Source organism: Manis javanica, chromosome 13 (assembly GCF_040802235.1).
Source record: "Manis javanica isolate MJ-LG chromosome 13, MJ_LKY, whole genome shotgun sequence".
Lineage (NCBI taxonomy): Eukaryota > Metazoa > Chordata > Mammalia > Pholidota > Manidae > Manis > Manis javanica.
In genome coordinates, this window is record NC_133168.1 from 94,470,472 (window position 1) to 94,486,273 (window position 15,802).

General features: G+C 55.6%; 2 protein-coding genes and 1 long non-coding RNA gene across 9 annotated transcripts in view; 1 reads left to right on the plus strand and 2 right to left on the minus strand.

Annotated features, from left to right (window-relative positions):
* Positions 1-1,463: 1,463 nt before the first annotated feature.
* Positions 1,464-6,420, minus strand: ELOF1 (elongation factor 1). Of its 3 annotated transcripts, none has more exons than XM_017663479.3 (4): positions 6,284-6,420; positions 2,645-2,778; positions 2,404-2,474; positions 1,464-2,093 (listed from the first exon to the last, which is right to left on the minus strand). In XM_017663479.3, the coding sequence occupies exons 2-4, from the start codon at positions 2,758-2,760 to the stop codon at positions 2,029-2,031; spliced, it is 252 nt and encodes an 83-aa protein (XP_017518968.1). In that variant the 5' UTR covers positions 2,761-2,778; positions 6,284-6,420; the 3' UTR covers positions 1,464-2,028. The 3 variants fall into 3 exon arrangements, with proteins under 3 accessions (XP_017518968.1, XP_017518967.1, XP_017518966.1); XM_017663478.3 differs by lacking the exon at positions 6,284-6,420 and adding an exon at positions 6,058-6,244 and having other exon boundaries at positions 1,464-2,098; XM_017663477.3 differs by lacking the exon at positions 6,284-6,420 and adding an exon at positions 6,058-6,211.
* LOC140845675 (uncharacterized) overlaps positions 6,392-15,802 on the plus strand; it is a 28,327-nt gene continuing 18,916 nt past the window's right edge. For all 4 annotated transcript variants that reach the window (XR_012124516.1, XR_012124515.1, XR_012124518.1 and 1 more), the window contains exon 1: positions 6,392-6,529. This is a non-coding gene — a long non-coding RNA (uncharacterized lncRNA). The remainder of the gene's footprint in view (positions 6,530-15,802) is intronic.
* On the minus strand, positions 11,299-14,896 carry ACP5 (acid phosphatase 5, tartrate resistant). Of its 2 annotated transcripts, XM_073220399.1 has the most exons (7): positions 14,745-14,814; positions 14,404-14,475; positions 13,607-13,694; positions 13,073-13,336; positions 12,739-12,866; positions 12,293-12,638; positions 11,299-11,887 (listed from the first exon to the last, which is right to left on the minus strand). In XM_073220399.1, exons 4-7 carry the CDS (start codon positions 13,334-13,336, stop codon positions 11,615-11,617), a joined length of 1,011 nt encoding a protein of 336 aa, XP_073076500.1. In that variant the 5' UTR covers positions 13,607-13,694; positions 14,404-14,475; positions 14,745-14,814; the 3' UTR covers positions 11,299-11,614. The 2 variants fall into 2 exon arrangements, with proteins under 2 accessions (XP_073076500.1, XP_073076499.1); XM_073220398.1 differs by lacking the exon at positions 14,404-14,475 and having other exon boundaries at positions 14,745-14,896.

Consider the following 15,802-nt stretch of genomic DNA (forward strand, 5'->3'; position numbering starts at 1 on the left):
TTTGGCTGTTCACGTCCCTCACTGCCCTGGGTGGGTCCAGAATCCCGTAAACCACGCCAGGCATTGTGCTAGGCACCTCCATCCTCAGCATGGCCTTGTAGAGGAGGGTTCCATCATCCTTTCCACAGTCCCAATGAAGAATTGAGGCCGGGTGGAGAAACGGGACCTGCTCTAGGCTGCCAGGGCCTCTATACCCATAACACCATCTGAAGGCACCACGCGGAGGGCACCTGAGCACCCTCAATTCTCACACTGCCTAGCTGGAGACAGCCTCAGATCCCACAGGGTAAGGGCTGGGTCCTGTAAGACAGCCCCTCTCCACCTCCACCACCAATACCAAGCCCAGGTTGTCTGTCATCTGTTTCTGACTGACCATCTATAGATCAGAGATTCCGAAGATCCCCTCTTCAGATCTGATTAAGTCACTAGAGCGGCTCACAGAGCTGAGTTTATTATAAAAAGGTGTAACACAGGAACAGCCAGACAGAAGACAGACGGCAAGGTATGGGGAAGAGGCCCCTAGCTGCCACGCCCTCTCGGAGGCACTCTCCCTGCGCCTGCGTGAGTTCACCAGCCCAGAAGCTCACCAGACCTTGTTGAGGCTTTACAGGGCTTGACCTGTAGCCCCCACTTCTGGGTGTGGCTGAGTCTCCACCAGTCTACCTGGCTACCAGCTCTATCCTAAGCCCAACGAGGGCCCCACCTTGTCACCTCGTTAGCATAAACTCAAGTGTGACTCTAAAAGGTTTCTTATGAATGACAAAAGACACAATCACTCAGGAAATGACGAGGGTTTGGGGACCTCTGCACCACTCATCAAGGACAAAACCGGTATTTCGCACACCACAGGCGCGCACACAGCTCCCTCACCCACCTGAGTCTCCTCTTTTTACTCTTCTGTGCTCCCTAATCCGCCCCAGTCCCCAGGGGGCCACCAGCCGTTTCCTCAGGCGGGACCTCCGACTCATGAAGACCCTGGGCTGGTGACCTCCATCTCAGGTCTGTTTTGTCCCCTGGAGGCCGGGGGCACCTGCCTCACAGGGTGGCTGTGGGGACTCGGTGTAGGGCTAGGGAGAAAGGCAGGCCAGCCCAGAGAGCAGCTTGTGACCCAGGGCCCTTCAGTGTCACCTCCCTCAGGCCATCCCCCAGGGAGCCCTCCCTGACCACCCGGCCCCAACCCACCACCACACGCCACTCCAGGCTCTGTTTTGGCCATTTCCTTGTGACTGCAAATGTCCGGCCAGATGTCTGTGGGTTCATCTGTGTTCTTTGAGCCCAGCACTACCCCAGTTTAACCTTGAATCCTTGTCCTGTAAGCAAAAGAATGGACAGTCTGAAGGCCTATTCAAACCACACTTCGAATGGCCCACCAGGCAGGCACTTCTGGATGCCTCAGTCTCCCCATCTTGCTGGTGGAGCCCCTGGGGCTGACCCCAAACCCAGAAAATCACAGAGAGCCAGGATTTTTATATCAGCTGCTTTATTTAAGGGCTCGTGACTGATAATAGCTACCCCAAACCCAGGCCCTTCCTCCTCTACAGAAGCGACTAAAAGTGAACAGAGGGCACCCCGCTGGGGTCCAGCCAAGGGGTCTGGGGGACTGTGGCTTCAAACCCCAGGCCACAGGGCCTGGAAGGAGGGTGGGCAGTCCAGTTCGAATGGGCAAGATGCTGGTGAGGTGGGTCCAGGAGGTAGCCCCTGCTGGGCTCCTGGCCCAGTTTGTCAGGACCCTGGCACCTCCTGGAGGACCCAGGGCCCAGAGGAGGGAGCGAGTCCAAGGCTTTCAGAGCCAAGTGAGAGAGTTCGGGGCCCTGGGCCCAGCGAACCCCCCTCAACTCCACCCACGCCTACAAGCACACCCCCACGGCCACACCTGCAGCCATACACACACTCACACCCACTGCACACACACAGAGGGCTGGGAAGGCCCAGGACCCACACCCTGGACCCTGGAATGTCTTTGGATTGGTACCCAATAGGTGGGCCCAAGGCAGGTGGGGCTGCCAAGGGGGTGGGTCTTCTGTGTTGCTACTGATTGGCTGCCTCGCAGGCGTCTATCCAATCACTGTACACGTCCACCGGTTCTGACAGATCTGATCCGCTGGGGTCAAGGATGACTGGTGGCATCAGACCCCTTCCCTGTACACCTCTGCTGCTCATGCTGGTGTCAGCCAAACCCCTGCCCTGCACCCTGTCACCCCACATAAGTTATCAGGTGGCATCTGTTCCCCTGGGTGGCCACAGCCCTGCCCCAGCACACACAGCAGGGCCAGAGAGCAGAGACTCCAGTCCCTTTGCCCTTGCTTGGCCAGGGGCCCCTGAGCCACCAGCCCTGGGCAGGGCAGCTCTGATGGCCCTGCCCTGCCCCCACCCCCTGGAAAAAGCTCAGTTTCCCAAGGATACATGTGATGGGCGTCTGGAATTCCTCTAGGCACACGGTACAAGAGATGACTCCGGTGTTGCGGGCACGGTCCCTGGAACGGGAGGGGACAGTGGGTGAGTACAGGGGCCTGTGTCTGTGGGTGACGCTCCCTCTAACTGGGAAGGCCCAGGGCAGAATGGAGGATGGTGGGAGCAGGGAGCACCCCTGGACTGCAGGAGGAGGGGGAGGCCCTGTGAGCCAGGACCCCTGGCCCCCACTCACATTTTAACATCACAAGACTTTTCATGGTTGCAGAAGGGGCAGGTGAACTGGGTCTCTAGGGTGCCTGTCATTTTCTTCTTGGGGGGTGGCTTCCGTTTTGACTTTCTGCGCCCCATGTCTGTAGGAGGGTGAACCTGGGGGGGAGGAGAGAGGTCAGTGACTCCAGGGACCCAGCCCTCCAACTCGATGCCCCAGGAAGCAGGCCTGGCTGGCCCGTAGAGGAGGCGGGACTCACTTGGCCTCTGAGGGACAAGTGTCCCAGTTTCCAGGCAGGTGGACAATCCTGGTGCATGCAGGGTGGAGGGGATGGCAGCAGGCCCTGGCATCACACGGCCTGGGTTCTACCCTGGCCCTTCACTTCCTGTGTGATGTGCCCCAGGCAGGTTACTTAAGCTATCTGTGCCTCAGTTTCCCATCAGTAAAACAGATAAGGTTGCTTTCTCAGAGGAGGTCCTAAAGCGCTGATACAACAGTGCTTAGCACGGGGTCTGGCCCGCTCATCACTGGCACCTACACGGGAAGCCACTGTTCTGGTGAGAATGACACAAGAGATTCTGAGCAGACCTGTTGCGCAAGTCTGGGTGGAACCTAAGTGTTCAGCAGCTACTCCTTTTGACAAGGGGACAAGCAACTGCCGCCTGAGAGTAATGACCCTCAAGGGATTTGGTACTCAAGAGCCTACCCTGGGCTGCCTCTCCACAGGTGACAGGCTGCTGGGCAGAGAAGAGGGGACAAGCATTTAGAGCAGAGAAATGTCATGTGCAAAGGCAGAGAGGCAGGTGTCTGAGGGCCTTGGCCAGAGTCTGGGGAGCACACAGGTGGGGGAGCGGAGCAGGCTGGAGAGGGAGCAGGACAGGCGGGAAGGGTTTGGCTGGACGCTTGGATGGATCCTGGGGGCCGTGGGGAGTGAAAGTAGTTCTTTGTGTTTCTAAGGGATAGAATAGTCTGGGGTCAAAAGTCTGGGTGAAGATGAAGTCAGAACCGGAGAGGTCTGTGGGGGCTGGGGGACAGCAGGTGGTGAGAGATGGGGAGGCAAGTCCATGGACTGGGTGAGTGTGATGAGAGAGGGGAGTCCAGGGTGACTCTTAAGGTTGTGGCTGAGGACTGAGTGGGTGGTGGGTAGGGGGCGCAGGTGGCACCAGCTCTGATGTCTAATGCACAGGAAGAACAAAATGTTGGGAGAAATGATGGGGTCAGGTGCCAAAGGGACATCGAGGGCTTGGAGGCAGGGACTACCACTGAGCCAGGCACTGTGCTCAGGGATCTGTGATGGCTGCAAAGCAGTTTTCTCCTACTGCCACACACACACACACACACACACACACACACACACACACACACACACACACACACACACACACGAGTCCCCATGGCTGGTTCTAGCATCATTTTTCCTGCTAGAATAAAGACCAGAGTCTGATTCATATTTAGTGATTACTCCCATTCTTAACTGAGGGTGCGTCCAATTCACTGAGTAAACAGAGGTAGTCAGCTTAGAACATCCACAAACCCCCAGGCCCTTCATCCCACCTTCCCACCTTTGCCATGGCAGAACCGCAGTGCTTCCCACAAAAACAACGCGTTACCTTGTACCCCAGCTCCCAACATTGCATTGTCTCTCTCTACCGGATCATTAACACAGTTATTGCCTCTTCCATCCTGAAGAACAACCACCTTTTTTAGAAGACCTGTGCGCACTTGCTGTCCTCATCTCCTCCCACTCCCTCTGCACCCCGCTCCCCATCTCACGCTGCCCACCCCAAGGGGCAGTCCCGACTCCTCAGGGCGCCAGACACACTGCTCTCTCCTCCCACGCTTCCCACGGGACTCTCAGGATGCTGAACTCTGCTCACTGGTGGCTCATTTCAGTTTCTGTTGCTGCTGCTCCCCCGGTCCCCCCAAATCCAGACTTCTCTAATGATCTATGAGCCCACAAGCTCGATCTTTGGGCTCCTGTGCTGTCTATATTCACTGATGCCTTCCGACGCACCATCCTCGATGTCTCCTCTCAAGTGCACACTCACCAGTCTAACTGCCTCGACCACACTTCCACCTGATGCTAACAAATGCTTAAAGATAATCTGTCCAAAACCACAGAGCTGCTGACACCTCAGCTGGTTCTCCCAGTCTTCCCTATCACAGCATACAGCAAAGCCATCTTGCCAAAATCCGTGGACTCCTCCTCTATTCCCTTCTCTTTCACACCTCTTATCCAATCCTGATCCTGTTGCTGTACCTCTATGACACATATCCGGGATCGACCTCTTTTCACCACCTCTGTGGTCAGAATCCCAAATCTGGACCAGATTGTCACAACAGCCTCTTCATTTGCCTCTCCAGCCCCGCCCACCACCCTCCAAATGTAAATTCCAAGAGGGCAGGGGTTTCCGGTTTTTCTTTGTAATTCCAGAGCCACGAACTGATCTTGGCACAGAGATAGTGCTCAAGAGGTATTTCTGAATGAATGAGTGAACCAATGCCAGGACCTCTGCTAAGCACAGCAATACTGCAATCAAGGCAGGCAACGTATCTGCTCTTGAGGAATTTATATTCTAGTGGAGGAAGACAGACATTTAAATTAACTAATAAGCGAAATTATTTCAATGATTGCTAAGTGCTCTGAAGTTAATGAAACAGGGCTCAATGAATATTTCCAGAAAGGGGCAATTTTATCTAAAAGTAGAGTGGAAAAGCTCTCAAGGCAAGAGTCATTTAAGCTTAGGCCTGAATGATGAGAGGGCAGTCCAGGCACAGGAAAAGCCACCACAAAGGTCCCAGGGCAGAAGCTTTTTCCAGAAAGATCAGTAAGACTGAGGATCAGTGAGGGATGGGGAAAAAGAGTATGAGATGGAACAGAAGAGGGCAGCAGAACCCACGCCCCACAAGACTACGCAGGCTTTAGTAAGGCATAGCCTGTTCTAGACCATGCTCTCATCTGCCAGAACAGTTTCGTTTTGTTTTCTCCTAAAGCCCGTCCCTGGGTACCACTCGCAAAGAACCATCAGGAGGTGCTCAAAAAATGCAGATTTCTGAACTTCCTCCCAGATCTTCCCCACTAGGATGTCAGTTCTGCCGGCGTGGGGAGGCGAGATTTGCCCGCCGCCGAATCCCCAGCACGCATAGCGCCTGGTATGCATTAAGCAGCCATAACTATTTGCTGAATGAATAAACATGTCGTCTGCATGGGAAGCTACTGGGATGGTCCCCAGGATTCTCATTCTACCAGACGACTATAGCTCCTCCAACCCCACCCCAGAAAAGGGGTCTGGCCTGCACATGAAGCTCCAGGGATCTCTCCCTGTCTTTTCGCAGCGATCCAAGTCCAAGCGCTCCAACGAGGGGTGGAAGAGGGATCGGCCTCCCACCCTGCAGCGACTCAAGAGGCGGCGGATGGGCGGGCCCTCCAAGCTCACCCAGATTTCCACGTCGCCTCTCGCCGGCCGCGCATAGGAGCCAGGCCTCGGAGCAGCCGCGCTCAGCGGGCAGGGGCCCGGGGGAATCAAACTCCCCGACGAGCCGTCCCCTAAGCCTGGGGCCCTCGGCATCTCCTCCAGGACCCCGTGAGCACCCCCCAGTTGACGAGCGCCCGGTCCCTCACAGCCCAGCCCTGCCCGATCGCCCACCCGCGCGAACAATCACCTGCGTCCGCTTCCCCGCGTTGCAACCACCTTATTCACCAGGGAGACAGTGACTTCCGGCTCTCCCCGGAAGCAGAAATCCTTCTCCTCCTCACGCGTCCCGCCCGCTCACGGACCCCGCCTCCTCCAGCATCTTCTGTGTGCGCACGCGTACGCGCACTCCGGGCCTGGAGGCGGGGTCGCGGTGCGCCCTACGGAAGGGCGTGAACGCTCAGGGCCGTTGAAAAGCATGGGGCCACCGCCTCTGGTGAGTACCCCGAGATGGTCGTTCCGGCGTCCCAGGAGCGGTTTGCCGCAGCGTCTTCACTGGTCTTCTCCCCCAGTTCAAGCCCCAGCGTCTCCTGTGACTCTCCTAAGTCAAACATTCCAGTGCTAAGAAATTGCAAATACCCGTACAGCTGATTCCGGATGAGGAGGCAGCAGTGTAAGCCGCTGTTCTCAGACTTTTCCAAGAACCTTGCAGGTCGTCTTAGAGTTCAGGTTCCGATTCACTAAGTCAGGTTGGGGGTCTGAAAGTCTTCATGTCTAACTAGCTCCCCGATGATGTCCATGCTGCTGGTCTGCAGACCACACTGGTCATGGCGAGGTTGCAATAGAGGCTGGATAGGTAGGCAGGTCCAGATCACGGGGGTCTGGTGGGCCGTGTGAAGGGCCTACAGTGGATTTTGAGGCTAGAAGGGATGTTGGATTTGAGTTTTACGAAGCCGACTCTAGCTGCTGGGTGGGGAAGGATGGTAGAGGCAAGATGAGAAACCCGTCCGAAAACCATAGCAATAGTTAGATGATAGATAGTGGTGGCCTGGGCTAGGGTGTGTTGACAGACGTTTATGTATCTCGAAGTCTAGATATGAAGCTGAGCCCTGGTTTGGAGCTGGGGGAGGGGGAATAAGGTTCCACAGTTTAGTGAAGAGGCTGGATGTAAACATAAAGGGTCAATTCCTACACTCTTCAGTGCAGCAGAGGACAGTGTGTGGATCTTTGAGCATGTGGTGGTGGAGGCGTTTGCCAAACTAGTCTGAGAGGTTAGGGAATCTTCACTGGGAGGCTGACAGTCAAGTTGCAGTCTGAAGCTTTAGTAGGAGTTACACAGACAGAAGTGGTACCTGTAGAAGTGATGATGGAGTGCAGAGAAAGTCAAGGTGATTCCTACTGGGTGGAGCCCCATCCGGGGGTGCTGCCTCTTCCTCAGATGGGGAAGGCTCAGGGGAGATGATTTTGGGAAGTCAAGGGTTGTGTGTTGGCCACGGTAAGTTAGAGACAAGCAAGGGGAGGTATGGAACAGGCCATTGGAAGTGGAATCTGGAGCTCAGGAGAAAAATCAGGATGCTATTTTGAGAGTCATTTGCATATGGAGGTTTCTTGAATCTTTGGGGCCAGAGAAGGTCACCTGGTTTCAGAAATCAGGGACAAAGCCGCCCAGGACCAGCAAGAGGCAGGTCAAACCAGTGATATGGGAAAAGGAAGAGGTGCGTGTCCTCTCCTGGAAGCCTCAAGAGGAAGGCATTCTGAGATGGGGCGAGTTTGAAAAAGATGTGGGAAGAGAATTGACTGTTGACTTTGGCAAGTGTTTGACCACTGGTGACCTTGGTAAGAGCTGTTTCATTAGGGTTCAGGAAAATGTAGTAAGATTATTTCAAATAGGCCTATCTTTAAGATGTCCGACAGGGGGCAGTGTTACTCTTGGTATGGCCTCTTGTGGCCCCTTCGGTGCTGGTACAAATTTGTACACCTTACCTTGCAACTTGGCTATTTCCATTTAATGGTCAATACACATACAGGGCACTTTTGATTTGAGTAGCTACACAATTCACAGGGAAACTCTGTCGTAGTACATGTGAACAATCCTATATTTACTTGTGATTTCTAGGTTTCCTCCTCTTTATTTTTCTCCTTCCCGCTTCGTTGAGATAAAATTGACAGACCATAAATTTCACATAAGCTGTGAAATCTCCCATCATGGCATAATGTGTACACCCATGAAACTGTCACCACAATCGAGATAGTGAGTTTCCTCAGAGAGTTTCCTCATGTCTGTTTGTAGGCAATGCTTTGCCCTGCCCTCAGCCCCTGGCAACAACTGATGTGATTTTAGTTCCAGTAGCTCTGTATGTTTCAGAGAGTCATATACACAGAATCAGCAATATGTATAGTCTTTGCTACACTGGCTTCTTTTACTCAGCTTCCTACACTGGCAACTCATACATATTGTTCCCGTTTGTCTCTGAGGTGTGTTCCATTATATGGAAGGACCACATTTTGTGTTGCCTTCCATTTATTGGTGGGCATTTGGGTTGTTTCCTGTTTGGGGTGGCTTGCAATAGGGCTACTAGGAACCATCTCATTCAGATCTTTATGAGGATGTTCGTTTTCATCCTCTACTGTGTTTTATTTCTCCACCAAAATTTGGGATCCCTGTGGAACTCATTTTTGTGTGTGGTCTGAGGTAGGGTTCAGGCTTTGTCTTCTGGGCACTTCAACAAGGGAAGTAACACCTTCCCGTGAAGCTGCAGTGCCCCCTTCGGGCTCCGTCATGTTCTCCTGTGTTCTTGAACTCGTTTCTGGATTCCCACTGGCCGTGCTCCCCAAGCCACTGGCGTACTGTCTGCAGGACAGTGCCTTTTGCTGAGTCATAAGGCAGGTGTCTCACCTTCTTCTTCATGATTCTTGGCCTTGGAAGCTGTTGAGGTGGGTGTGGGCTGACTCTCAGTGACACCCTGCTGGCTGCAGAAGAATGCTGGCGCCTGTCCCCGTGCCGCCCGCATGAGGAGTGGAGTGGGAGACAGTAATATCCCTGCGGTTGAAGCCGACGCAGTTGCGGAGGGAGGGTGAGAGGAGGCTGCTATTAGCCTTGAGGAACCCTGCCATCTTTTCCTGGAAGCTTGAAGGCATCTCTCTAACAATGGCTGGGTGCTAGTCGGCACTGTCCCAGCTAGTTGGACGGAAGCCCTCTGAGGGCGTGTGTCCACCTTGCCTTATTCCTTTCCATGCTTTTTGGGACCCTGGGTGCCTGGCGCAGGGCTTGGGGCTTCCACACCACTTGGGTGGTGTGGAAGAGAGGGCTGGGGACAGTCCCCCTCCCTGCCACTCACTCCCCGTGTCAGCTTAGATGTGTCACTTCTCCTTTCCACGCTCTGGCCCCTGTGAACAGGGGTATTGGGCTGGTTCCACGCTCTGGACCCTGCAAACAGGGATATTGGGCTGTCCTCTGATTTGGTTCCCTGTCTGCCTGGAGCCTCTGAGTCAGTGGGAAGAGGCAGGGTAGCTGCCAGCTGCCTTGTCTGTCACGGTGAAGGTTGAGGGTCTGCACTTCCTGAGCATGACCTTGGGCACAACACTTGGTCTGCCAACTTTCTATGATGTCCCCTGAGAAGCACGCCTGATTCTTGCCCCTGCCTCATTGTGTCAGAATTAGAAGCAATGGTGGTTTTTGGCGTAGAGCGTGGCTGTTAGCAGTGCCAGCCAGGTAGATGCCAGCTGGAAGGACCTCTGGGCGGGCCTTTTCGGTAAGCTGGCTCTGCTTGATTTTAACAGTAGCCCATGCGCCTTGTAACAAACGGTATCAGTCCTGCAGAGTGGCAAATGGCAGACGCCGTTTCTACCAGCTTCCTGTCCATAAGGGAGCTCAGTCACGTGGTGTCCAGGTTGCCGCTTCATTGCATTCCTGAGTGGCAGCTGGAGCCGAGCAGTGGGGTCCCTGCTCCGTAGCAGCTGAAGTGGCAGATGAGCGGGGGCCCCGGGAACACTTGTCACTACTTGCCTTGCACCGGATGGCTCGGGCTGTCCCTGGGCCGGGTTACTCAGCTCCCCCTCAGAGGGGCCCTGGGCTTCTCTGCAGCTTTCAGCTTCCAGCATAAGAAATAGGCCCGGAAATAATTCTGCTGCTGGAATTATTCCTCCACACATGGGTGCAGAGGCGTCCACTGCGATTGTGTTGATAAGAGGGACAGATTGGGAAGGATTTCAACAGGCCCCAGCAAAGAGCCAGTGACATAAGGGGGCAGCTCCGTGGCTGTCAAAGAGAACGGCGGTCCTGCTTTTGGGAATATATGCTGTTTACCCTACAGACGTGACTGTACCTGTACAGATAAGTAGGAAGTGAATGTTTAGGGTCATGTATTGCTGCACGGTTTGAGGTTAGCAAAATGACTGGAAGCAATCCAGGCAGCCCTCATTAGATGGCTGGTTAGACAGACAGTGGGTCAGGCACACATTGGGGCCCCTGCAGCTGCAGAGACAGCCAGAAGTTCCCTGGGAGCCGATGCGCAGATCTCCCGGCCTAACAGCCAGAAACAGCAAAGTGCATAGATAGCCTTTGGGGGTGTGGGAAATGCTTATATCTTGATTGTGGTGGTGGGTTTATTGGTTGTGCCTTTGCCAAAATGTACTGAACCGCGTGCTTCAGATGCATCAGTTACACCCCGTAAAGTCGGTTAGGATTGAGGGGGGAAGCAAGGAACAAATCAGTGGGAAAGGAGAAGAAAAAATCATTCACAATTGCTCTCATTTGCATAGAGATCCCCTGAAGGAACCACGAAGCATGTATAAAAAAGGGACTTCCTTTTAGGAAAAGTGGGTGGAGGGACAGGGAGGGAGGGAGCTGTTTCCTCTTTCTGTAAACTAGGTTTTTGAGCCAAATGACTATCACCAACTCCACATTGAAAGGGACAAACATGAGTGTTCAGTTTTGAACAGTCGCGTTGTGGTTGAGCCGCAAGAACACGTGCAGAGCTGTGTATCGTGTCTCTCTGTGTGAAAAGGGGGCGATATTTTGATTATAGTGGCATTAGCTGTGGCAGGAAAGACGATGGTGGCTGCCTCTAGGGAGGTGGGCAGTGGGGAGCGAGGCTTGCCCCGTGTTGTACCCTCCTTTCTGTTTGGTCTTTGTTGAGATCGCATCCACGTGTGAGGCCACTTGGTTATGGATGAGGTTGAGAGCAGCAAGTGGGGAGCCCCGACTCTGATACCTGGGGGAGGTAACTCACCAGTGTGGTGAGGAAGGGGTGTTCACGGCACACATTCAACTTTTGCAACCATTATTTTATTGAATATTTGTAAGTGACAGACGAATGCTTGATTCAGGAGAAAGCTTTCCCTCCCTACCGCCTCACTGCCCCACGCAGGCTGGGGAGCCTGGCCGTGGGGCGTGGTACTGCCGCCGGTGCCCATGTGCATGCTGCTTTTACATGCGTGGGCATCCCTGTCACTAGGGCCACATGGCACATTTCCTCATCTGCGGTTCTCCTTCCTGCTCTGCTATGGGTGAGAACACCTGCCCATGGGTGGGGGTCCCAGGAGGGCCCCACCCGCCCGCTGGCAGGGAGGCCCCTCTGCCTCAGGCCTCAGACTGGAGTCCTTTTGTGTGCTTAGGCCTGGCTCGCCTTGGCAGCCTGGTCTTGAAGAGGGACTTGCCGGAGGCCTCGATGTAAGTGACACTCATCTCTTTGGGGCTGATCTCCACATAAGCGAAGCCACCCAGCGAGTCCTCGGCCCCGTAGTGGAAGCGCAGGTAGCCATTGGGGACCTTGCGTAAGTGCTTCCTCGAGGGGTCCATGAAGTTCCCAGCCCCGCTCAGCACATAGCCCACGCCGTTCTTGTCCTGCAGGTACTGTGCACAGAGGGTGCCGGTCAGTGGAGCCCCCAGCTCCTCAAGGAGGCTGACCCCAGGCTCTGTGCCCCCCTGTTTGAGTCCAGGGTCAGGTCTGTCCCTGACCACAGAGTCCCCTTGGGCGAGGCACAAAACCCCCCCTGGGCCTCAGTTTCCCCACCTGTAGTAGCCTATAGCTTCTATTTACAGCTAGAGAACTGATTAAGCAATTAGCAATTGGCAGCCAGTATGATGGCTTCTAGGGAATTTGGAGTGGTTTTGCTGGCTAGAGAGCTTGGAGCCTGAGGGAGAGTGACGTTTGAGGGATCCCCAAACAGCAGGAGGATCCCAATGTGCTATGTGGTACATTAGCCAGACAGGCGCCCCCTCCTTGCCTGGCCCCGTCCCACCTGCAGAGCCCCTCACCTGCAGGTTGTGGTCATGGCCACACAGGTAGGCGGTGACCCCATACTTGGACAGAAGCGGCACCAGTTGCTTAACCAGGCAGCGGGTGGGCCCGTGCTCAGCAATGGACCACACTGGGTAGTGCCCAGCCACCAGCACGTAGTCCTCCTTGGCTGCCGCCAGCTGCTTCTTGAGCCAGGACAGCTGCATGCGGGCCAGCTCCAGGTCTTGCGGCTTCTTGGGCTGCTGGCTGAGGAAGTCATCCGAGTTGCCACACAGTGTCACTGTGTCCAGCATGAAGATGGCCACAGACACGTTGGACTGGGGGATCTGGAAGCGCAGGTGGTAGAAAGGTCTAGGGAAGTTCCTGTGGAGGGCACAGAGGTGGTGGATGCATGTCTTGGGCAGAGAAGCCCTGGGTCCAGCTCCAGGCAGTGGGCCTCCTTGTCCACCTTAGCGTGACTCACCATCGCTTGGAGATGCTGGAGTAGGCGATCTGTGCTGAGACGTTCCCCAGATGGTCATGGTTGCCAGCCAGCACGTACCAGGGCACATTGCGGAGGGCCGGGGCAGAGAATACATTCTCAAAGGTCTCCTGCAGCAGACATAAAGGGTGCCCCGCGGACCTGGGGTCAGGCAGCTCCCCACAACTCCCTGATACTCCCACCAAGTCAGGGACCAGGGACAAGGAGCGCTCTAGGTGTGCACACACGTCAGCGTCCCTCCGCCTTGCGAGTCAGAGGTTCAAGTGGCTTCTCCACATGTTCTGCCCCAACTCCCATCCACTCCAGGGTCACACACCTGGAACCTCTTGTCATTAGCATCCTGCACACCAGTGAAGTAGAAGTTGTCCCCCAGAGACAAAATGAAGTCTGCGCCTAGGATCTGCACGGTCCTGGCAATCTCCTTGGCATTGGCCATTTCCCGGGCTGTGTAGAATGGGGCATTGGGGACCCCTCCCCAGTCCCCCACAGCCACAAAGCGCAGAACGGGGTTTGCGCCGCCATCAGCCAAGGGAAGCGCCAGCGAGATTTGCAGGCTGAGCAGCACGATCCACACGTCCATCTGGGAAGGGAGAGAGAGGCATCTGGGGGCCCAGGGCTGAGGCATGGGCATCAGGCCCCTGGAAGCTCAACTTGCCCTGCCCTGAGTTGGGGGGGACAGCTCCCTGCAGGGCTGACCCGGCATGAGCCCCTCGGTGGTGCCCTAGTTCCCAGGACTTCAGGACAAGACCTGGCTGGGAGGGACAGTGAGCTGACGGGCTCCAGCCAGGGCCCAGGAAGAGTGGTCCTGCAGGGCCGTCCTGCCCTCCCTCCTCCCAGGCCCTGCACTCACCCTGGGGGAAGCACAAGCCGGTCAGCCGGAGGCTCAGGGAAGCAGGTGAGCTCCTGGGTCAAACCAACAGTCCCTGAGACTTTATTTCCTGGGGCGGAAATGGGTCATTAGTGAGGATGATGCAGTTTCTCCGTGGGCTGTTCCAGAAGCCCTCCCCTTGGGTCATGTGAGCCGTGGAGTTCCCCAGCACTGGACACGGGAACCAGGGTGGGGGCCTGGCAGCCAGTACACCCAGGCCTGCCCTCCCAGCCTCTGCGACTGTCCACTTGAGCTTGTTTGTGCCATGGGCCTGAGGTGCCCCGCTCTGTGTGTGTGTGTCATGCATACTTCTGAACCGGTGTGCTCCAGCCACATCATCTTGTGTCGTGCTCTCCCAGGTTCTGTTTGGCTGCTTGTGTGGAGATGTCTGTTGCCTGTGTGTAGCGAAGTGTGCCTGCCTGGGTCACAGGTCTGCTGCGTGCCAGGGAGTCCTTTGTGCCTGCAGATGTGGATGTGTGCACTGCGCCTGCAAGGCCCGGGCGGTGTGTCTGTGACGTGTGCCTGAGTTCTCAAGCGCAACTGTGTGGGATGATGGTCTGTGTGTGTCTGTTTTGTGTGTGAGTTGCACTGTGTCTGTTGTGTCTCTCACGTGAGTTGTGTCTGCTGTGGATTGTGTGTTTGACAAGCTCTGGATGTGTGTCCCCCTCCCCCATGTGGCAGGGTCCCCCTTTTCCAGGAAGTCCAGCCCACACCTTCCCCTCCTCGCTAACCCCCATCCCTGCAGGAGGAACCCAGACAGGAGGCAGCTGGTGACCCACCAACGTGACCACTGAGTTTGGACCCTCACTTCCTCGGCAGCTGTAGGCAGGCCCTCCGAGTGACCACAGCCCCTGAGGACAGGCAGGCAGGAGGTTGGGGAGTGGGGGCCCTGCCCTTGTGGCCTGTCTGACCTGCCCCTCAACTTCACTGCCCACGCACCGCAGGTCCCTGCAGTCCCTTGCCAGGGTGGATGGGGGCGCCAGCCCCTACTTCAACTCTGAGATCACAGGATCAGCGAGGACCGGTGGCCCGCCCTGTGTGCCTCCCACCCTCGCGGCCCAAACAAACAGGGAAGTGGGTCACCAGGGCAGGCAGAGAGCCCTCCCCGGGGGCGTCTCACCTGCCGGTGGGCCACGGCCCCAGGAGCTGCCAAAGCGCCGGTCGCTCACCGTCGCGGGCGCCCAGCTTTAAGGAGGCAGCGGCCCAGCCTCCCAGCCCCCGGCCGGCCGCGCCCCGGAATCCTGCTCGGCCACCCGCGTCACCACGCCTCCAGTGCGGGCAGCACTTCTGTAAAATGGGAGCGCACCCCAGAGTGCCGCCCCGACCTGCCGATTGGGCTGCAGCTTAGGGGGGCACGGGGCTGGGGACCCGATTTCCTCCCCCTGAACCCCCACTGGCCGCCTGCCTTCACACCTGGGCCCCCTCAGCCCCGGAAGCCCCTCTGGACGGGGCCACTCTGTGGGTCTCTAACATGAGCCTGGGAGCAGAGGCTGATCTTCCTTAGAAAGAATGCCAAATAGTCTAAGTTGAAACCAGCCCCCTCCCCCCCAGACCCCCAGTAGCTGGAACTCAGCCCTTCCTGCTTCCTTTTGAGTGTGAACTGGAGTCAAAGGCGTTAATGGCTCTCACCCAATGAATAAAATGTGGAAAAGCAAAACTTAGGAACCTGACGGGGAGACACAGGCAGATGCCACCTTCACCCAGCGCCCCAGGCTAACGTCACAGTGATAAATCTGATACCAGGTGGCTCTGATGTGATGTCGTGAGAAGGGGCACCTCATCACGGTGAGTTTCTTCCCAACAATTAACCACAGGCTAATGATGAGAAAAACAGCAAACTGAGGGAATATTCTGCACAATACCTAACCAGTACTCTGCAGAAATGTCCCAGTCACGATGCAGCTGAGACGGGGGGAGATGCAGGCACCAAATGAAGTGTGGGACCTTGGGCCAGAAAATGGTTATTTGTGAAAAAATTAAGGACATCCAAATAAAGCCTGGAGTTTTATGAACAGTAACAACTAAGAAACATAATTTCTTTGTAATTACAGGCGTGTTGATGCCGGGGTTCTTGTTTGTGAAGTTGAAGAATGAACTTCGCAAACACTGAAGGTAGGAGAGCCAGGGAGAGGCTTTTATTTAGAGATAAAGTGAGAAGACAGAGCTCCTGGCAAGAGA

Excerpts from the sequence above, each read along its gene's own strand:
- ELOF1 (XM_017663477.3), bottom strand. The coding sequence starts at position 6,189 with ATGCCGAGGGCCCCAGGCTTAGGGGACGGCTCGTCGGGGAGTTTGATT. Across the intron at positions 2,779-6,057 it reads GAGGCGACGTGGAAATCTGG|GTTCACCCTCCTACAGACAT; the intron begins GTGAGCTTGGAG and ends CCTCCCCCCCAG. Across the intron at positions 2,475-2,644 it reads AAGTCTTGTGATGTTAAAAT|GGACCGTGCCCGCAACACCG; the intron begins GTGAGTGGGGGC and ends CTCCCGTTCCAG.
- ACP5 (XM_073220398.1), bottom strand. The coding sequence starts at position 13,336 with ATGGACGTGTGGATCGTGCTGCTCAGCCTGCAAATCTCGCTGGCGCTT. Across the intron at positions 12,639-12,738 it reads TCCAGCATCTCCAAGCGATG|GAACTTCCCTAGACCTTTCT; the intron begins GTGAGTCACGCT and ends TGCCCTCCACAG. Across the intron at positions 11,888-12,292 it reads GCCATGACCACAACCTGCAG|TACCTGCAGGACAAGAACGG; the intron begins GTGAGGGGCTCT and ends CTCTGTGCACAG.